The 20,466-nt window shown below is 41.5% G+C and overlaps 1 protein-coding gene across 1 annotated transcript in view; it reads right to left on the bottom strand.

The window, feature by feature from the left end:
• Window positions 1–12,178: 12,178 nt before the first annotated feature.
• LOC141131684 (guanylyl cyclase-activating protein 1-like) overlaps window positions 12,179–20,466 on the bottom strand; it is a 28,614-nt gene continuing 20,326 nt past the window's right edge. Inside the window, exons 3-4 of the mRNA XM_073619237.1 lie at window positions 14,941–15,031; window positions 12,179–13,213 (exon numbers count right to left, since the gene is read on the bottom strand). Coding sequence (XP_073475338.1) covers window positions 13,086–13,213; window positions 14,941–15,031 — 219 coding nt within the window. The 3' untranslated portion in view covers window positions 12,179–13,085. The remainder of the gene's footprint in view (window positions 13,214–14,940; window positions 15,032–20,466) is intronic.

Here is a 20,466-nt window from a genome sequence, read left to right as displayed (position 1 = left end):
GAGAAGTGTGTCCCTTTTGTGTAGCTTTCGGGTGCTGTGTTGCCATCAGGCTAAGTGGTGGGAGACAAACATGCCCTGCTTGAGAACAGATGACATCCACCTGTCCCGCCTGTGAACACAGACGCTGCTGGCCTCCTCATAGTGGCATGGGAATGTTTGCCTCTCCTTGTTGGATTTTGGGTTCCCAGACATGATGGGGGGTTTATTACACAAATGTATTAGATAATAAGAAATGGGTGATTGGATGCACTTTATTTAATGAAATGGTGTTTGGTGCACTATAAACTGTGTACAATTGGGAACTGCTGCTGACACAAATTGAAAAACCAAAAAAAAAAATTAATAAAAAAGGGGGAACACCAGCGTCACAGTAAGACAAACTGCAGCTGACAATTTTAAAAAAAGGGGCAGGGGAACAACAATGATAAAAAAAAGTGTGTATACAGCACTGTATACAGCACTAAATGTAATGCTGTTAAACACTACACTATACTGTTGCTTGCTGGACCACGTGTCAGCAGTACGGTGGATTTTATAGCTGACTTCCTTTCCCAACGATGCCAGAACATTCCCTTCCATGTGATGGTAGAGAGATGGAACGGCCTTACGTGAAAAGTAGTAGCGACTGGGAACCTGCCATTGTGGTACAGCACATTGTGCAAATTCACGGAAGGGGCAGTCTACAGCTGGTGGTGTGCTGCTGGCAGATGTGCTAGGACCTGGGACACTCTGTGCTATACCATCATCCCTGTCAGTGGAGGCTGCTGAGAGGGGCAGATGATGACTATCGCAGGGGCAGAATGAAGTGGGTAAGGAGAAGGAGGAGGAGGAGGGACAGATTTGTGCCCCTTTTGTGTGGCTTTTAGGTGCTCTTGCCAACGAGCCAAGTGGTTGGACGTTAAATGCCTTGTTAAGCATGTGGTACCCAACTGGTTGGTGTTTTTGCCATGTTTGATGTACCGGAGATACAGTTTGCAGATAGCAATAGTGCGATATCCTGCATATGTGCTGAAAATGGCCCAGACAGCTGAGCTTTGGGGAGTGGGCCGGGAGATAACATGTAAAGAGGTGTTTTAATTTGAATGCTCACACTACAGGCACACTCCACGGATACACTATAATATACTGCAATATAATGTGCCAAACGTACAGTGACGCACAAGACATTATGGCGTTAAACTGGCAGTAACGCACACAAGACTATATGGCGTTAAACTGGCAGTGACGCGCACAGAACTATATGGCGTTAAACTCGCAGTAATGCACACAAAACCATATGGCGTTAAACTGGCAGTAACGCACACAAAATATATATGGCGTTAAACTGGCAGTAACGCACAGACGGTGTTCAACGGTCACTACACTGACGCTATCTGAACTGTCTCTACTCTATCTATACACTAATGTAAAGATTACTGACACGGTCTCACTACACTACACTGAAACTATCTGGGCTGTCCCTACTCTAGCTGCATACTATGCAAAGCTGAATGATGGTCCACATCAATACACTAACACTAAATATTCTACACTGACAATTGAAGCAAAATAGCACGGTATAGCACACTAACTAATAGCACTGAACAGAGCCTTGTTATATTTCTCTCTACGCCGAAATCACACTGAAAATGGCTGCCATTGAAAGAATACTTTTATACTCTGAGGCGGGAATGAGCCATGATTGGATAAAGTCATGATGACAGTGTCCAATCATGACTCCGACAGTGCTCTGTGGCCTGATTGGCTGAAGCTTTCACTGCAGCCAATCAGGACTTGAAGTGCACTGTTCAGTGCCGCAATGCATTGTGGTTGGTTCGAGGGGGCGAATAAACGGTCGAACGACCCATTTATTCGGCTGTTTGCCAAACGACCGAACAACGAAAGTTCGGCTCAAACTTATGCTCAGGCCGAACCATTCGCCCATCCTATTTACTATACAGAGTAGGTTTATACAAAATTACACATATGTAACAGGAGATGATAATTGGGCCTATTTCCTCAGTATATACCCAAGTCAGCTTAAACAGTAACAGGATCACCAAAGCTGGACAGCTTAATCAGTGGATAAGTCCTAACCTCCGGAGCTATGCTGCCCAATAGTGCACTGGGTGACCATGCTAGGTCTAAGTCTGCCTGCAGGACTTTCTGTAGACCAAACAGCCCCAAGTAGATCACAGATGGTGAAAGCTGTGCAAAACTGAGGTGGATAAATGGGCAGTCTCTAGATAGTTTCTTCTGCCGGCTATCTTTGGGGCCCTTTAACAGTGGTTCACTACTGCTGAATGTGGAAGTCACAACCTGCATTCAGTTCCAAGTACAACCTCTTGCAGGTGTGATTTGTAGTGTTGGTTTGAAGAAGCAGATAAGCAGTAATAATAAGCGAGAAAGAATCCAAAATAAGGTAAATTCTGGAATACTGGGACAATCCTCAGTAAATGTTATGATGACAGCCTATTGTGGGTTACAGGTGTTGGACATTAACCAAGGGAGCGAGAGGGTATGGCTATGATGGGCAATTGGAAGACTCCTGTTCCTGCCTAACAGTGTGTGTGTGTATTGTCTAACCAGTCCTTTGTTTGTTTCAGTCTTAGATGCCATTGGTGGAGAGGCCCCTCATGGATCAACTTTTGCTCTGGGGAACCCATACAAGTATGCAGCTAACGAACCCACTTGCTTTCCCTGGTGTGAGCAGAAGTACATGGGCAATAGATGTGGCCATGGTGTTCCTCTCTCTACTGGCAATACCGATAACCCGACCATGTTCCAGACAGAGGCCCTGGTCATTGAAGCACGTTAGCATGGATGTCTGTACTTTTCCTTGTCCTTGCACCTACTGCCCCAAACCTTTCCGGGCAGTGCACTATGAGTTTATCCACTCCTCCCTTCATGCTATGGCCCTCTGGGAACTGTATTCTTTTCTAGCACCAGGCCAATACCATTACCATACAGTGAAACTACATCTCCTACAATCCCCCTCAGCAGCATCTCCTTCTCCATGACCTAATGCTGCCCAATCAGTGGAAAATGCATAACATCCATATCCAAGATGTAGCAGTAAAGCCATGCCAGGACCTGCAGTTCTCGCAATAACAGTCTTGGAGGTTTCTTTCCTTTTTCTCTCTTAAAGGGGCTGATCAGCGCTTGGCTACATACACATATGGAAAAAAGGAGTCCAATGATCTTAAAGGGAACCATATTGGTTTGGAACAATTTTATTTACTATACAGATACACTATATATATATATATATATATATATATATATATATATATATATATATATATATATATATATTCGGAGCCCTATGTCCAGGAGAGATGTGAACCACATAAACACATCACAAGACTAACCACATAAAGTAGACCTGAAGTGTGCCCTGATCGGCAGGATGATATGCCAAGAGAAGGGGGCATAACCAAGATAAGTGAGTGGATGGTTTTGTAGAGAAAGTGTTTTTAAGAGAAGTGCCCTAAGAAGGGGAATGGGTGGGTGGGTACCGCACACTGGAACCGACACAAACCAGTGTGGGTGGTCTGCTTAAATACCCCCCCAGGCTCCTCCCATAATTTCAGGCCACAATACTGGCCTTCCTATTTATGCTCGGAGCCCTATGTCCAGGAGAGATGTGAACCACATAAAAACGTCACAAGACTAACAACATAAAGTAGACCTGAAGTGTGCCCTGGTTTGCAGGACAGTATGCCAAGAGAAGGGGGCAAAAGACTTGGTTAGAGAGGTAATTATATATTTGAGCTGATATCCTACAGGGCAAGCTTGCTGAAGGCTTGTGACATTTCTGCTTGCGGATTGGCGATTTATCTGTCAGAAACCATGAAATCAGCCTGAGACAGAAGTACAGTTAAATCACACTTGTTTAATAATAAAAGTAAAAAAAATAAACTTAGTCAAAACATAGCCAGAGTTCAGTAACCGGAACGGATAGTCAGCCAAGCCGGAAGTCAGGGATCAAAGTAGTGGAACAGCAAGCAGGATCTGGAGCCAGAAGGGATGTCAGCAAAGCCAGTCTTTAAACAGGAACACAGAAGATGTTTCTTGTGATGTTGACCAAGGCGAAGGCAGAGACCCTCTGCACTGGACGGCTTAAGTAGGCAGGACTGACAAGCAGGATATGAACAACAGCTGAGTAACTGTGGAGAGAGATGGAAGCTGGCAATTAGCCGAAAGCTGAGCGGCCAGCTCAGATAAGGAAGGGCTGAGCCCAGCCCTGACATTATCGAGCAAAACAAGCAGATTTCCACCTGCCCATCTTCTTGATGATGTGGTCCAGGGCCCCGTTTTGTGACGCTGCTCTGACCTGGAAGCAATATCCAGATTATCGGCCGGGGTTGAGGCCTAAGTTAAGTGAGAGGATCCTAATGTGTCTGGTGAACTGGCTACCACTCAAAGGGTTGGTAAGGAAAGGTAGCAATGGGCTAGACTCCGACAGGTCGGGCAGATGAGATAACGACTGGTGTAGAATGGCCACTGGGCACCAGGTGTTGTGAGTCTGGAATAGCTTGATATCTAGCCCGGAACCGAACTGTTGAATTTTTGGACACTACGAGGTGCAGGATGTCGTGACGCTGATGGCGTGTCGGATGACGTTTGTGTAGTACCTAACAGCTGGGGCTGGTGACGGTGAACTCGCTCGGACGTAAGAAGCCATAAAAGGCCAGGTAGATGGCTGGTTGGCGGACCAGGCTGGACAGTAACCCGAAGGGGAAACATGACAGGATGGTAGAAATGTCTCTGAAGATGGCGCTAGTTTTGGGATTGCTGCCTGTGGATACTGCAAAGTATGGTTTTGACTGTGTGGGCAGAGAAGGATGGCTTGGTAGGGTCCTGTAAGAAGATGAAATGCTGGATGCCAGCTAAGTAGAGTCTGATGGTATTATGTGATAGAGCCAGCTGCGTGTGGCAGTATGATATGAAAGCCAGGATGTGTTTAAGATCTCCCAACACTGCCCTGGGGTTTGGGGCTATGAACCTCCCGTAGAAATTCCAGGCTGTACGGTAGGCCTACAGGGTGTTGTGGGATAGCGACTGATTTACAAGACGGGTCACATCGCGTAGGTGTGCTTTAATTGAGTGTCAGCTGTGACCAAGGTGGGATAAGAGATGTGGTCAGGTCGGTTCCAGGTTCCTACGAGAAGAATGATGCAAGGTTAAAGCGGGATAGTGCGTCGGCAGAGTCTTTGCACTTGCCCGGGATATAGATGCAGTGCACTTTGATTGATGCTGCAGGGATAGCTGCACCAACCTGCACCAGAAGGACATGATGGCTAGCGATTTGGACCTGCCTATATTTGATATAAGCTGTGGCCTGATTGTCTGTGGCAAACGTCTCTGTTTGCCCTGCCCAGGTGTTGCCCCAGACTTGAGCTGCAGCCACAACTGGGTAGAGTTCTAATAGTAAAAAATACTAACTGAACCTAAGGATCAGAAGGATTTCTGGTTGCCATGGCTCTGCAAGCAATGATGGCCAAAAATTTCCGCAAAGCCTGTAGAGGCTGCAGCGTCTGTGGCTAACCAAGGTGACGAAGAGGATGCTGACAGAATGAACATTGATATGTCATTCCAGTTCGTGGCAAATTCGTCCCACATTGACAAATCCGCTATTGCTGCTGTGATTAGCCTAAGAATTTGGTCGGGATCTTGTGCTCTTGAGGGATGATCCTCATGGCGAAATCGAGTATGCCCAGCAAGTATTGTAGCTGTCTCTTGGTACACCCTCGAGTAAGGGTAAAGGTGTGAATGACCAATCTGATGCGGGTCAACTTGTCGGGTGGCAGGCTGGCCTGCATGGACTGTGCGTCGAGCGTGACACTCAAGAAGGTGATGGACTGTGCCGGGCATTCCACTTTATTCTCTGCTATGGGCACATTAAATTACCAAATACCCCTCTTAAGCTGTCAACGTCTACTGGGGGCTCTCCGGGTATTTCGGTACACAGGAAGTCATTGAGATAGTGGGTGACTTTCTGGCAAAGTGCATGATGCGACAGGGTCCAGGAAAGGGGCTGGACAAAAGCAGGGCCGTCTTTAATATTGATTGGGCACTGGGCAAACATTTCCTTGGGCCCCCCAACCGCTTTTAGACATATAACAAATAGCAGTAAGACTCACAATCTGTTTACTGCAGCAGATCAGGCTGCAATTGCAATTGGTTGCCAGAGGATACAGCATATTATTACCGATCACTGACTGGTTGTTAGAGGTTACAACACATAATTTCTGCTTCCTCATTCATTGCTAGAGGAGTCATTACTGCTCACTGAGAGACATACTACAGGAGATGACCAGAGACTGCAAATCTAGTACAGGAGATAACCAGAGACTGCAAATCTAATACAGGAGATAACCAGAGACTGCGAATATAATACAGGAGATGACCATAGACTGCAAATCTAATACAGGAGATGACCAGAGACTGTAAATCTAATACAGGAGATGACCAGAGACTGTAAATCTAGTACAAGAGATAACCAGAGACTACAAATCTAGCACAGGAGATGACCAAAGACCGCAAATCCAGTACAGGAGATGACCAGAGAGTGTAAATCTAATACAGGAGATGACCAGAGACTGCGAATCTAATACAGAAGATGACCAGAGACTGCGGATCTAATACAGGAGATGACCAGAGACTGCGGATCTAATACAGGAGATGACCAGAGACTGCGGATCTAATACAGGAGATGACCAGAGACTGCAGATCTAATGCAGGAGATGACCAGAGACTGCAGATCTAATACAGGAGATTTCCAGAGACTACGGATCTAATACAGGAGATAACCAGAGACTAGAGTACAGGAGGTGATCAACTAAGTAACCATTTTAAAATTCTACCTATCAGCAGTTTACAGTTATACTGTTCATAAACAGGTCAGGGCTAGGATAACAGTCAACAAGCAGTCTATGGGGAGAAGGACCTACCTAGCCAGCCAGGCTCACAACCCTCTCATTAATTCAGGGACGGTGCTCTCAGAGGTGCAGGTGCGGGCCCTCAGACATCAAGGTGTGGGGCCCTCAGGGGTCTGGAGGCAGGAATCGCAAAGGTCTGGGGGCAGGCCTCACAAAGGTCTGGGGGCGTGTTTGGAAGTGGTCCTGAGGCGGGGCTCTCAGTGCTCCTACTCCGATCTTAGCTCCGAGCATACAGACTGCATGGGGCGGGGTCAGAGCTGGCCGGGGAATACAGCGATGTTCTTCTGTGCTCGGCGGGGTTATCAAAGGACCCCAGTTTGCGGGCAGTGCGGGCTCAAGGGGCAGCTACTTTGGCGGGCCCCCGGACCATGACAGGGCCCAGGGCAGCTGCCCTGCGCTAAAGACGGCCCTGGGCAAAAGTATCGAACAGCCATGGGCTGTTTTGTTTTTCTAGTACCAAATGACAATTTGGTGGCAAAATAATATAAGCCTTTCCACTTGTTCCCTATGCCATCGCTAGAGGGATGGCTCGATGGGCAGTAATTTGAAAGCGTCTGAGATGTCCACTTTGGACTGCCAAGCGCCTACTCCTATACTAACGATGGCTTGAATGGCTAGGTCAACTGACGAATGCTTTAGGGAAAATTCTTCTGAGGGTATTAGGGAGTTCAAACTTGGGACATGAGAACAATGAGGCACGGACAAATCATACACTAACAAAGTTTATTAGAAATCACGCGCTTGGCAAGTCCAATAGGGCTGACTCTCCAGACAGTGAAAGGTGACTTGAAAAAGGGGCGATCATGTACCCCCGGTCCAGTTTGGTTTGTAACAAGATGCCGATGGCTGACTCGTCAGTGGCAGCTGAGAGTAGGTTCTTGCAGTCGTGTGGGGCATCGTGATGAGGCCGGTGTGGAATCCTTAGGTGCATCCCTGCACAAGGAAGGCAGCCTTGGAGGGATTCGGGTGGGAGGATAGGTAGAACCTGAGCCACCCAACATGCGGCCTAGTCATGATGTATTTAGCTGCTTAATGCTGCCCGTGAGTAATGGTGAGGTTTGCAGCACTGAGAATTCGAATCATATTGCTGATGATGCAGCTAGACTCGGATCGGGCTGTTGGTGTAACGGTGGTGTTTGTAGTGCCAAGGATCCGAGTCGCTACGCCAATGATGCGACTAGACTCGGATCGGCTGTAGGTGTAACGGTTTGTATTTGCTGAGGATCCAAATTGTTGCGCCAATGATGCCACTAGACTCAGATTGGCTGTAGGTGTGAGTAACAGTGGGACTCGTATGCCGAGGATCTGAATCATTATGTTGATGATGTGACTAGACTCAGATCGGCTGTAGGTGGCTGTTTGATGTTGTGTAGGGGTTAGTAGGAGGCGCGGGGGTTAGTAGGAGGTGTGGTATGTCACGCACAGGTTTCGGGACATACGCCGCTGATGTGACTTGATTTGGAAGTGGCTTGTAGTGTGAGTGAGTTACGTGTATTCGTAATGTTCGTGCTGCCTAGGCAGCTAGATATGAAAGGTCCCGAGCAGAGGGCTGCCACGAGTCGCGACTGGGCTCGAATGAGGTACAAATCTAAATGAATGAGTATGAATACATACGAATGATGTGGAGAAATTTTTACGAAGCAGTGAGAATGAGGCAAGGGACTTACGGCATGAGGTGACGACAGTTTTACGAATGGGGAACATGATAAATAATGGTTTGAACGTATGAAATGATGTCTGCTACGAATTGGTTTGTAAAGTGAGATGACTCCGATATGAATTGGTTATAAATGTATGAAACAAATTCGATATGAATCGTTAGTAAGTAGTATTAAATGGAACTGATGGGAATTGGTTGTAGAGTGTATGCCACCCCTAGCTCTGAAACCGAAACACAATCAACCACCCAACCCCCCAGGCTAATCAGGGTGCAGGCAAGGCACCAGGTGGGTCTAATTACCACCTCAATCAACCACAGAACCCGTACAAGCAATACATGCTCATCTCCAAATGGATGAGACGGCAACCCCATAGACATGAATCATATAAGCAGTGAAGCCTATGTCAAGTGATATCGGACAACGACTGACAGCGGCCCAGAGGATTGGATCTACAAATGAATCGTATGTTTGCAGATAGGATGACAAACAAGGCAGAAGAACCTACGAATGTACTACGCCTATGTCAAATTATGTCGGGACATGAGTGACAACTCGGCGGCAGCTTTTTTAACAAAAGGGATGCAGGATAGGAAGCATAACGAATTGCAAGATTGCACGTGTTACGAAAAGGTTTGAATCCTGCTTGCAACAGTGAGCGGGAACTGCCAACGAAGACCACGAACGGAGAAGCTGCGACGTACTTGTGAACAAATGCACAGACTCACGAACATGAGGTGAGCTGGGAGAGCCAGCCTAGTGACATGTAGTACCTCGCACTGGAACTGACACAGACCAGTGTGGGTGGTCTGCTTAAATACCCCCCCCCCCCCGGGCTCCTACCATAATTTCAGGCCACCGTACTGGCCTTCCTCTCTCTCTCTCGATATATATATATATATATAAATATAGATATAGATCTATATCTATATATATCTATATATATCTATATATATATATAGATATATATATCTATATCTCATGTTTTGACTGCAATTTTCTTTGCTTTACTAACAAACAATTAATACTGGCTGCATCCATAAAACAGAATTCACAGAGCACTTTGGGTTTTGTAACAAGAGAACATAGTGTGAACACAACAGGCAGGGAAAGAGGATGAGTAACTGTTCTGTCTTATTTAGTAGTGTAAAAAGTTACTTATGCTACTGAGCTTTGTTAACAACATAAATTTTCAGCAAAGCGGGCAAGCCTTAAAAACATGTAAAATTACACCTATTGCTGTCTAAATTTCAGTCTGCCTTTAGCCCGAGACATATTTTTAATCTAAAATATTACAATTACTTAATACTTCTCATAGTTTGATCTTTAACACCTAGAATGAGAAGGGGTGCTGTTGGGTATCAAAAAAAAGATTGGCTTTATGGTTAAAGTGATTTGTAGTTTTTTCAATATTTAATTTTATTGGCTGAATACACACATACATCGCATTTTTGGAAGTTTAGCAAGATTAGGCACTGGCCAAATAGCCAGACTATATGCTTTCAAAGAGCTGTCAGGAGAAAAAAGTAGAGATTAAAGGCTGCCTGCATGAGCGTCATTCTGACCTGAGAGGCTTATGATTCAGTTCATCATGACAATCCTTATTTACTACACCACAAGACCTAACAATACTGAAAATAATCGTTATCGCAAATAACACTCTGGTTGCGACTTAGTGCATTAACCCTTTAGTGTCATATTGTCTTTCCTGTGAAACTTGAATGCTGTTGTTGCTTGTGTACATTGGGAGGGTAATAGGAAGTTATAGGAAATCTGATGCCTCTGATAATAATCAGAGGCATCAGATACAATATGGTGGAGCAAGAGACTGAGTATTACCAAATCTAGCAGGTCTGTGATTAGCTGCACCTCCTGCTGGCTGAAGTATGTATTAACCAGTTTCCAAAGTATTTTACTTTTATGTGACCAGCACTGTGCAGGAGAGTACACTAGGAGCATCGGCACCAGTCAAGATTTACAGTGTGCTGGGTGCTGCTAGCATCATAAACAAGATGACGGAACCAGTGGTAATCCCACTGCATTTTGTAACACATAGAAGGAGAGGTCTTTGAGGCCATTGAGTTTCTGGATATTAAGGTCATAAACTCAAATACATATAAAAGGCCTAAAAGTGTATGCCCATGGAGGGTTGTGTTTACCTGCACGAGGATGCACAGGTATTCTGTGTATCCCCCATGCAGGCAGTCCCATTGATGTCAATTGGGGTGCAGTGGCCGCACACACAGAGACACTCCTCACAATCTGCCATCCGTGCAGGTGCGGGTACACAGCCCTGAATGCAGACAGTGTGACAGACATGATCTCTTTAAATGATATAAAATAATGTGCTTTCCTCCTTCCCTGAATCTTTTCCATCTCTTCCCCCTCAGTTCTTTGTTCCTGTGTCCTGTAAGCTGCTAAGTTCCTCCTTTTTAAACCCTGGTGCACTTTTGATGCGCCATTTTTTTGGTAGCTCTTCTTGCCATTCTTGTGTCTTAAGCACCAGTTTTGCAGACCCTGAGTGGATTTAAAGCCAAAAGCAAAACTTGAATATATTGCAGCTTTCCAATCCTTACAATTGGTGGCTACAATAATTTTATTGTTTCTGCTTTTTTCCTTTACTTCTTCTTTACTTAATTCTGGCCAGTAAGATCTTTCCTGTCTTAGGGTGTTTCTCCTCTAGATGGAGGAGCTATTGAGCCACCCTCAGACAGCAACGTTGTCAATCTGAGGAGAGGGGAGTGTTAAATACATCTGATTTAGATGGCCTTGAGTTCCAAATAAAGCTAAACTCCAATTAACACCTTTTTTTTATGTTTTTGGGATAAAGCTTTTACATGAATAAAAACTAACCATGGTTTGCACCGCTTCTTAAATGATTTCTTTTGACCTGCTAACTGACACTTTGTTTAGACAGCATGGTCTGGTAAAGTAAATTAAAAAACTTACTGGCTGGTGAAAATAAAATAAAAAGCCTACAAAAAGAAAGCTAGCCACCACATCTAAGAACTGGTAAGCTTCAATATATTACGGTATATGTTTGTGTTTTGGGTTTTTAACAATAGCTTTATAGTATTCCGGTGTTAATTCATCTCTCACAACATTGTCCTTCTCCCCCAGGAATCACTCACTAGATTAATATACAGTGGATGGGCATTATATTTCGCTATTTTCAGATGAGCTATTGTTGGATATAGCAATATACAAAAGAAACAAAAATGGATAATTATTTTTTGACACAGAATCTATTTCCAGTTATGAATTCACATGTAATTCTAATTTATTTTTAAAGGCACTAACTCCACAGCTGTCATACTTATGCTTTTTTTAACTACATAATACACCACTAACCAAGAACTGAGCATGTGCATATCAGGTGATAGGGCGTTTAATAAATGCATGCTTGTTCCAGGCCATTATTTAAGTACTGAAGCCAGATGCAGCCAGACAGCTAGTATTTTTGGAGAGAGGTCAGTAATGGCAGCCTACATGTCTTTTTTAATATAGTGTAAACTAAATTGTAAGATTAAAGATACACATGTATTATAGTTATTGAATTCCTTTAGACAACATAGCATTCAGGCACAACCCCATATCTAATATTTACATTTTATTGAATATTTATAGAAAGCAGCATTTTATATACAGCTTACAAAAGGCACAAGCATACAATAAACAAAAATGTAGAACTCTGCAGTCATATTTCTTAGATATAATGAAAAGAAATCTGTACATTCCCTAATACATCTCACTAGATGTCAATGAGATGTACACACCACACAGCTGATCATCATATAGCTTCTTGATAACCATATCACTCCACACGATTCAGTATCTTCATTTACCTTACAATATTTGTATATTTTTTTTTTATTATTATTTTTTTTTAACAGAAAAAAGTTTTATTGAACAATAAGACAGTACAGATTTAGAAGGAGTCATACAAATATTTGTATATTTTAACTAAATAAATATTTTAAAGCTTTGCTGATGGTTGTTGTTCTCTCTACCACCCATTTTCGGCCTTGATCTGTTACACAAAGTAGTTTTAACGCATATGATCCGTTCTTGTGACTTACCACACACAAATCTGCCTATAGCCACCAATACCTTCAGTACTTCATTCAATAAATAAAATCTTCTTTTGGCTGACTTGGTGGCTACTTACATAGCACCACATAAAAAAATTCCACATCCACCCTGTCATGTCAAACATTGAGAACATCTAATACCAAACATTTTTAGCAATGGGCCAATCTTTGTAGAATTAACTGGAATGCTGTAAAGTTAAATACATACCAATGTTTTATAAACTGTGCCTTTTATGTATTGAATATTATGTCTTAACAAATTTGTTTGGCATGCAAAATATTTGATGTTGTGTTTTTACCTATTAGCATATTGGTGGCTAATCTAATGTGGCTGTGTGGATCTTTTCCATGGTGACAATACATCCATGATGTCAAAGTAATTATTACACAACACAATTGGCTGGCCATCTGACTCAGACACTGTGTCTTCGGTTGTTAATCATGGTCATAATGTGTGTCAGATCCAGACTTTTCATCATCAAATCCATAAATTCGTCATCTTTACGAGCTCCCTCTACAAACTCTTCAAGAGACAGTTCCCCTATGAAACACAGAAAGTAAAAGTTGTCAAAAGCATAAATATCAATAAAGATTGCAATTGCTCAAGGTAACAACTGAATTAGTTAATGATAATACAATAGGAAACACAGGGGGGAGATTTACTAAAAGTGGAGCACTCAGAATTTGGTGCAGCTGTGCACAGGGCTGTTGTTTGAAATCATTGGGCCCCGTAAAGCCTGATGCCCCCACCCCCAAAAAAAAATGTAAAAAATAATAATATTAAAATGATACTTTCATTAAAAAACACTATAATCATTAGTAGCAGGCAGCAGGGGGAATACAAGGGGATCAGTGCTGTGTTGGGGTGGGGAGGGTTAGGCAGTAACAGGAACTAATCCCCTGTGTGTCTCTCCCTACAGCATCTGAAAGCCGATTAGAGGGAGAGAAGTAAAAGCCAGCCTCTAGCTGCTGCAGGAAGAGACACCAAGGGGATGAGTTCCTCTAATTGCCCCCCTTACCGATCACCCTCTAATGCCCATACCCGATTCCCCTGCTGCCCAGCCCTCCCCCCGCTGGCCTGGGCCCTGTACAGGAGGACTAGTGATACCCCCTTACCAGCAGCCCTGGCTGTGTATGGTAGCCAATCTGCTTCTGACTTCAGCTTGTTCAATTAAGCTTTGACAATAAAACCTGGAAGCTGGTTGGTTTTTACGCAGAACTGCACCCGATTTTGCACTATCCAGTTTTAGTAAATCCCTTCCACAATAATTACAATAAAGTTTTCAGAATGTTCACTCAATTTACTAATGTCTGTAATCAGTTGCAGCCAAATACAGAATATGAAAACTAAAATAGAACTTGAAGATGCCTTCTACCAGAAGAGAAGCAGGCTTACCATTTCTAAACCATGCACAAGTTTGCTATAAGTTACCCTAATCAAAAGCTGGCATTATTTCCTTATTCCCTCTGACATGTCAATGCAGGAACCTGATAAGTAGCTCTGTTCTCTGGAAGGAGACAATTAAAGTGCTAGGATACTCAGGCCCTGTTCACACTTGAGAATTTTGTAGCTCGAAGGTCAAAAATGATCAACAAGCAAAAACCTATTGTTTTTAATAGCCCTTGTTCACATCTAAGCATCCTGTCACTTGTAGAAATACACCTGTCACTCAAAAAAGTAGTGTACATGAGCTATTTGTAAGTCGGAATTGAGCATTTTGTCCCCACTTTAATGGAAATGCCGAAAAAGCATGAAATACATTTTTTCAAGCGTTTTTTTCAAGCGTTTTTTGTTGGGTGTGTTCTGCTCAAACAATAGCTCTCCATCTCCTTTTCAGCAGCACTCTACACCTTTTTATTTGAAAAACGCCTGAAAAAACTAACAAAAGCTGCAAAAACATGCAATTCTGTTCCAAAAAACGTAGTTTAAAGTCAGACATTAGTTTGAAAGTAGCAAAACATTTCCTTGAAATTATTTTTTTCTTTTAAATGATTATAATTCAGACATGCACTATGTACTAATACCCCAAACCTAACTAATATATATATATATATATATATATATATATATACACATACACACATACACATATTTTCTTTTCCTTTTTAACAAACAGATAACAATTGTTTACAATTGTGTATTTCTAAATTAATTTTTACAAATATTTATGGCTGTATATTGTAAAATTAGCTAGAACCCAACAATATTTGTGCTGCTATTAAAACTTTTATCTTGCATAAAGATAACCCATGTAAATATGTTCTCACCATCTCCATTTACATCAATCTTGTTAAATACACGATTGGTAAACTCTTCTGCTGTTGTGTCATGATCACAGCCATTAATTGCTCGTACTGCCTAGGAGGAGAAAATAGAAAAAATATATTTCACATAAGTGCTATTACTGAGAGTGATAAGCAAATGCATTCAAAATTTGGGGGAAGTTTGCATTTGAATAAATGCAAACAGATTTGTTTTGGCTGCAAATTATCATACTTTTTTTTTAAGATTGTCTGAAATTCTGGATTGTGTAATTCTCTATGGATCAAACAGGTCTTCATGGAAACATTCAGGTGATCTAAAATAAGTGCGTAGGTGAGTTTCTGAGTTGGATCAGCATTAATTACTGATACAAAGGGGAGGATTTACTAAAATATTCTGTGCACCTTGCAAGTGCAGTTGCTCTTTTTTTTTTCATTTTTCTTGCATCCGATTGGGTATTTTTTACAAACTGAAGCTTTACCACGTGTTTTAAGGAAAATGAGTACAGCTGCACATGCAAAGTGCACAGTCTATTTGCCTTTAGTAAATCCACCCCACAGAGTCATTACATTTACATGTTCAGACTGATATGTGAGTTTAAAAATAGAGTCTGTTGGTTAAATTAGCCATATTTTTAATAATTTACAATATTTATGCCAATGTCTGTTATGACTGGTTACACTTCTGACATGCTAAAATTCTTAGTTTTAGCATGTGGACTACTGTCAGTTTTTTCTAGGCAATGAGTAAGTGAATGATGTGCTGAAACACTGTTTACATTTTTTTTTCTTTTTACTTTACAAAATATACAATTGTACACTCCATCAAGGTCTCTGGACGGGAGAACTTAATTAGATTAGATCATTAGAATTTTTCTCTTCTTTTCTTCTAACTTTGCTGAGTCTTTACTTTGATGGCTTAGACTTAGTTGTTTTATAATTAACATGAAAAAATATGCTTAAGATGAAGTGAAATTCCAGTAAATCACACATAGCAGAGATGATAGAGATAACGGAGGTGCATTTTGTAAATGGCTTCTTGAAAAAATAAACCTGTTTCTAATGCAGAACATAGCTACTATTGTACATCTGTTATCAAGAAAGAAATAAAGCAGCTAAGAAGAAGCAAGAAGATCTGAAAAGTGGACAAGTTTGTGAAAATATGTGCCAATGATTTTCAAACTATAGGGTGGGTCGCAGCTACAGTATCTCACAAAAGTGAGTACACCCCTCAAATTTTTGAAAATATTTTATTATATCTTTTCATGTGTAAATTTGCTGTGCCCTCAAAATAACTTAACACAGTGCCATTAATGTCTAAACCGCTGGCAGCAAAAGCTTCAAAATACAAGACTATATTGTTTATTTTTAAATTACTTTTTAATTTTTTTTTATTTTATTATTTTAGTCAACGCTTCCATTTAATAAGCACAGACTATTGGTAGGGGTCAGCATGTCCAATATCATAATAAGTGCTTGCAAACAGATAATGGACTACACAGTTCATAAGCGGGTAAAAATGAAAGCACCTGCTGTCCACATAGCCCTGTCAGAAATGGTTTCTGGAGGCAACATCTGAGATGTGGTCAAATACTTTAAGTTGCCATCTAGGACATCTAGGAAAGAGATTTCCAAAATGTAGAAGGGAAAAGTGAAGCATACATTTATTCTATTGTTATTTAATTTGTTCCACCAATGCTTTAATAAGTGTGATGTAAAGGTCCAGAAAAGAAGGATTTGCTCTATGCATCTGTGCCATGTTGCCACATAGCATGGGTACATTGAAAAGATGATGTTCTCACAAAATGGGGCACATGTCATCCCCATCACTGTGCCCTCTACCTGCAGGCAATAGGTGTTCAACAAAAGACACAAGTAATTATGTGTCATCAAAAATCTCAATGTTGTATTAGAAAATCTTTCTGCCATTCTGTACTGTTCGAAGACCTTTTTATGTGAGATGGAGGAATATTGTGCCTCCACATCAAATGATACTATAATCTTTTAGTAAAATTGCCTCCTCCAATAGGGTTAAAAAATGTGGAGTGCCTCAGACATAGGATGGTAAGGTTTTGACATGTTCCGTTGGAAAAGTATTAATATAAACATCACATGAATCTTAGGTCAGAGAAGAACTCTAGACACCACATCCCATGTATAACCATAAACAAGATGTGAAACGCTCCAGAGGAGTTAGGATTTTTGGGCACCTCAACAATCCCAGCTCCTTTGTCAATATAAACACTTATGTTTTGAGTTAGTGAACTGTTCCCTAAAATGACTGGACAACTAGGGGGGCCCTGATATTATTATGGACTTTATAGTGAAAATAACAAGTGGCACATGCTGGTTTCTTGACTTTTACATACTTGTCCATGTCCTAAGCAACGATGTGATCATCTGCAGCTGTGTTGATAGTCTAGAATAACATTGAATATCACTCGCTTGCTCTTTTGATTTTTTTCTTGTAGCATTCTTGTAGCAAATCTGTAGATTCTTGTACATATCTTTTCATGTTTTTCTCTATTCATTACCACTATGTTGCCACTTTTGTCTGCTGGTTTAATCACCAAACTTATATTTGTAATTAGGTCTCTTAGAGCATTTTGTTGTGCTAATGTAATGTTGTCTTCCGAAACTGGTGGTACAAAATTGTTCAATGTCTTCTGAAACATGTGTTATAAAGGCTGCAAAGTTGGCATTAGTGGTAATGGGTGGGAAAGACATTAATGCTTTCTTGACCTTAGATGTTGTTAAGACTAGCAGTGAGCGATCCTGCACGGGTTCTAAAGCCTCTAGATTGCCCTCTTCCCATAATTCCATCAACGTTACCAAACATCTGTAATCCCTTCTACTTAGGTCATTCCAGTCACTGATCAACATCTCCTGGGGTAGATTTTCTTTCTTCATATGTAATGTTTTCAAAAGTACTTTTCATGCAAACAAGTGCCGGACCATTATGGTTTCCATGTTGTCACTATTTTTCTTTAGAAAAAAGGAGAGACCTTTTGCTAGTACACTCACATAATCATTTGATAAAATTTAATTTGAAAACCTGTATTTGTGGATCTACATCTTCCTGTATAAAAGGAATTACATTTTTTTTTCTTGGGATTAGTTGTTTGTAGGGCAGTTGGAAATGGTAGGGTGTTGTGTACCTATCAGTGAAGGTTGGAAACAGTTGGAATGAAGGTAGCTGTTGCTCCCATTGATGTTCTCAGTTCTCCATTAAATGAGAGTAAAGAGCTGAAAGACGTACCAGAGAGAGTGTGTTTTTGGAAATGGTACCAAAATTCAATTCCTAAGAATTGTTTGAGCAGTCAGATCTTGTGTGCATTTTGAAGACATCTTCCATGTTGTGTGATTCAAACCCTCAATTGTTCCACTCACTGTTTGTGACCATGTTAGATAATATGTATCCCTATTGTGTTTATTCCTGTTATACCGCGTACACACGACCAGTTTTGCCGCCAGAATAAACTCCGAAGGTTTCTCCGATGGAATTCCATTCAAGCGGTCTTGCCTACACACAGTCAAACCAAAGTCCGACTGTCCAGAACTTGGTGACGTACAACACTTACAACGGGACTAGAAAAGGAAGTTCAATAGCCAGTAGCCAATAGCTTCCGTCTCGTACTTGCTTCAGAGCATGCATCGTTTTTGGTCTGTCGGAACAGCATACAGACGATCGGTTTTCCCGATAGGAATTGGTTCCATCGATAATATTTAGAACATGTACCATTTCTAGGTCTGTCGGAATTTTCGGAAAAAAAAAAAGTCCGATGAGGCCTACACACAATCGGAATAGACGATGAAAAGCTTCTGTCTGACTTTTTCTGTCGGACATTCCACTTGTGTGTACGCGGCTTAACTGTTTTTATTCCTACATTGATACTATGCTGTCCCTGTGTAGTAGATTCAGAACTTTCTGATTTAGAAATTTGTGATGAATAATCACTGAGAGTGCCTTTGGTGCTAGACCAATTGTATTTTGAAAAATAAGTTCCAAAGTCCCTAGAATGTGTAAATCTGTTGCCTCACTCGTATGCGTTTCCTTAAGTGTATGCTAGTTTTTCCCATCCTATCTAATTTATGATTTGTTTTCCGCTCTTTCTTTATTGGCTAAATCCACTGTCAAATTTAGATCCTTTAGTGACTTTACAAACAGAGTATTCACTGTGCATTTGCAAGCTATTGAAAATTTCCTGTATTTGTACTTCCACTTAAGAAATTCTATCCCAATAATTATTTATTAATAATGTCAATGTCTTGAGCAGTTTTTCCAGGTTATATTCCCATTTTTTAAAGCATTCAGAATCGTGCACTATTTGAGGGCAAATTTGTATGTTTAGACCTGATTATGTTGTGATTATAACTGGATATTTTTTTTTTAATTGAAAGCATTTTAGTGTTAAAAGTGTCAAACCCCACCTCCATTTCTGTGGGGAATACCTACTTATGCCCATTAATCACCATAATGAATGCCTTACTAGAGTTAAGTGAAGGGGGACACTGCATCATCAGGACTGAGCTTCAAGATGTGGGACTGTCTAGGCAAATCCAAGAAAAGTGGCATCCTAGTGTTGTGTAACTTCTGGGACTTAGGTGTCATCTTTGGCAAGCGCATGAGTCTTTGTTGATAAAAGCAAGGAAACCAAAGGTATAGATTGCAAAGCTTAAAAAAATATTTGCAAGCCAGTCAAACAAAATACAATGATCATTATCAACCCTAGCTTGGTAAACAAATTAATGTTGGGCTGGGCCAAAACAGAGGCAAAAGAGACACCTGCCTTGGGTGTTGTGAGTCTCTCCTGCTTCAGCATCATCAAGCTGTATCCTGCACTGGGCAAGACTGAGCTGGAAAACCGACAGCTCACCCCTTCAGATTACACTGAGAAATCACGGCTCTCCCTGTGTAACCAGCAGCACTCCATTTGGCTGTCACAGAGCTCTGGTGACTACATAGGGAACATTCAGCAGAATCTGAGAGGGCTGAGCTATCAGTCTGACAGTTCTGGTCCTGCTCTGCATTCATTTGTGGCAAAAACCATCAAAAATGGGTGTCTCAGGCAGCATCACCTGGTATGCCCTTGGTTAACCATAATTATTTTAAATTATTTTAATTAACTCTGTCATCACCTTCTAATAGTTTTTTTTTTTTTTTGGGGGGGGGGGGGGGTATTGTGTGTAATCTGTATGTAGGCATTTTAAACTAGTGTTAATTATTTAAGTACAAAACTAAAGCGCTTTATTTTGGTATATGGGGTGGGGGGGTGCATTTAGGCATCCTTGCCTTAAATGACAGAAGACCTTGTCCAGGCTCTGATTTATGCTTTTAATTACTTATCTTACTGGAAATTGACATTATGGTGTTGATTTACTAAAACTGGAGAGTGAAAAATTTGGTGCAGCTCTGCAAAGAATCAATCGGCTTTCGGTTTTTATTGTCACAGCTTGATTGAACAAGTTGAAGTTAGAAGATAATTGGTTTCTAATCAGAGCTGCAGCAGATTTTTCTGAGTTTACATTTAA

The sequence above is a fragment of the Aquarana catesbeiana genome, linkage group LG03, assembly GCF_042186555.1.
Source record: "Aquarana catesbeiana isolate 2022-GZ linkage group LG03, ASM4218655v1, whole genome shotgun sequence".
Taxonomy (NCBI): domain Eukaryota; kingdom Metazoa; phylum Chordata; class Amphibia; order Anura; family Ranidae; genus Aquarana; species Aquarana catesbeiana.
The sequence above is the reverse complement of the archived record's forward strand: the minus strand, read 5'-3'. Positions and strand labels throughout refer to the sequence as shown.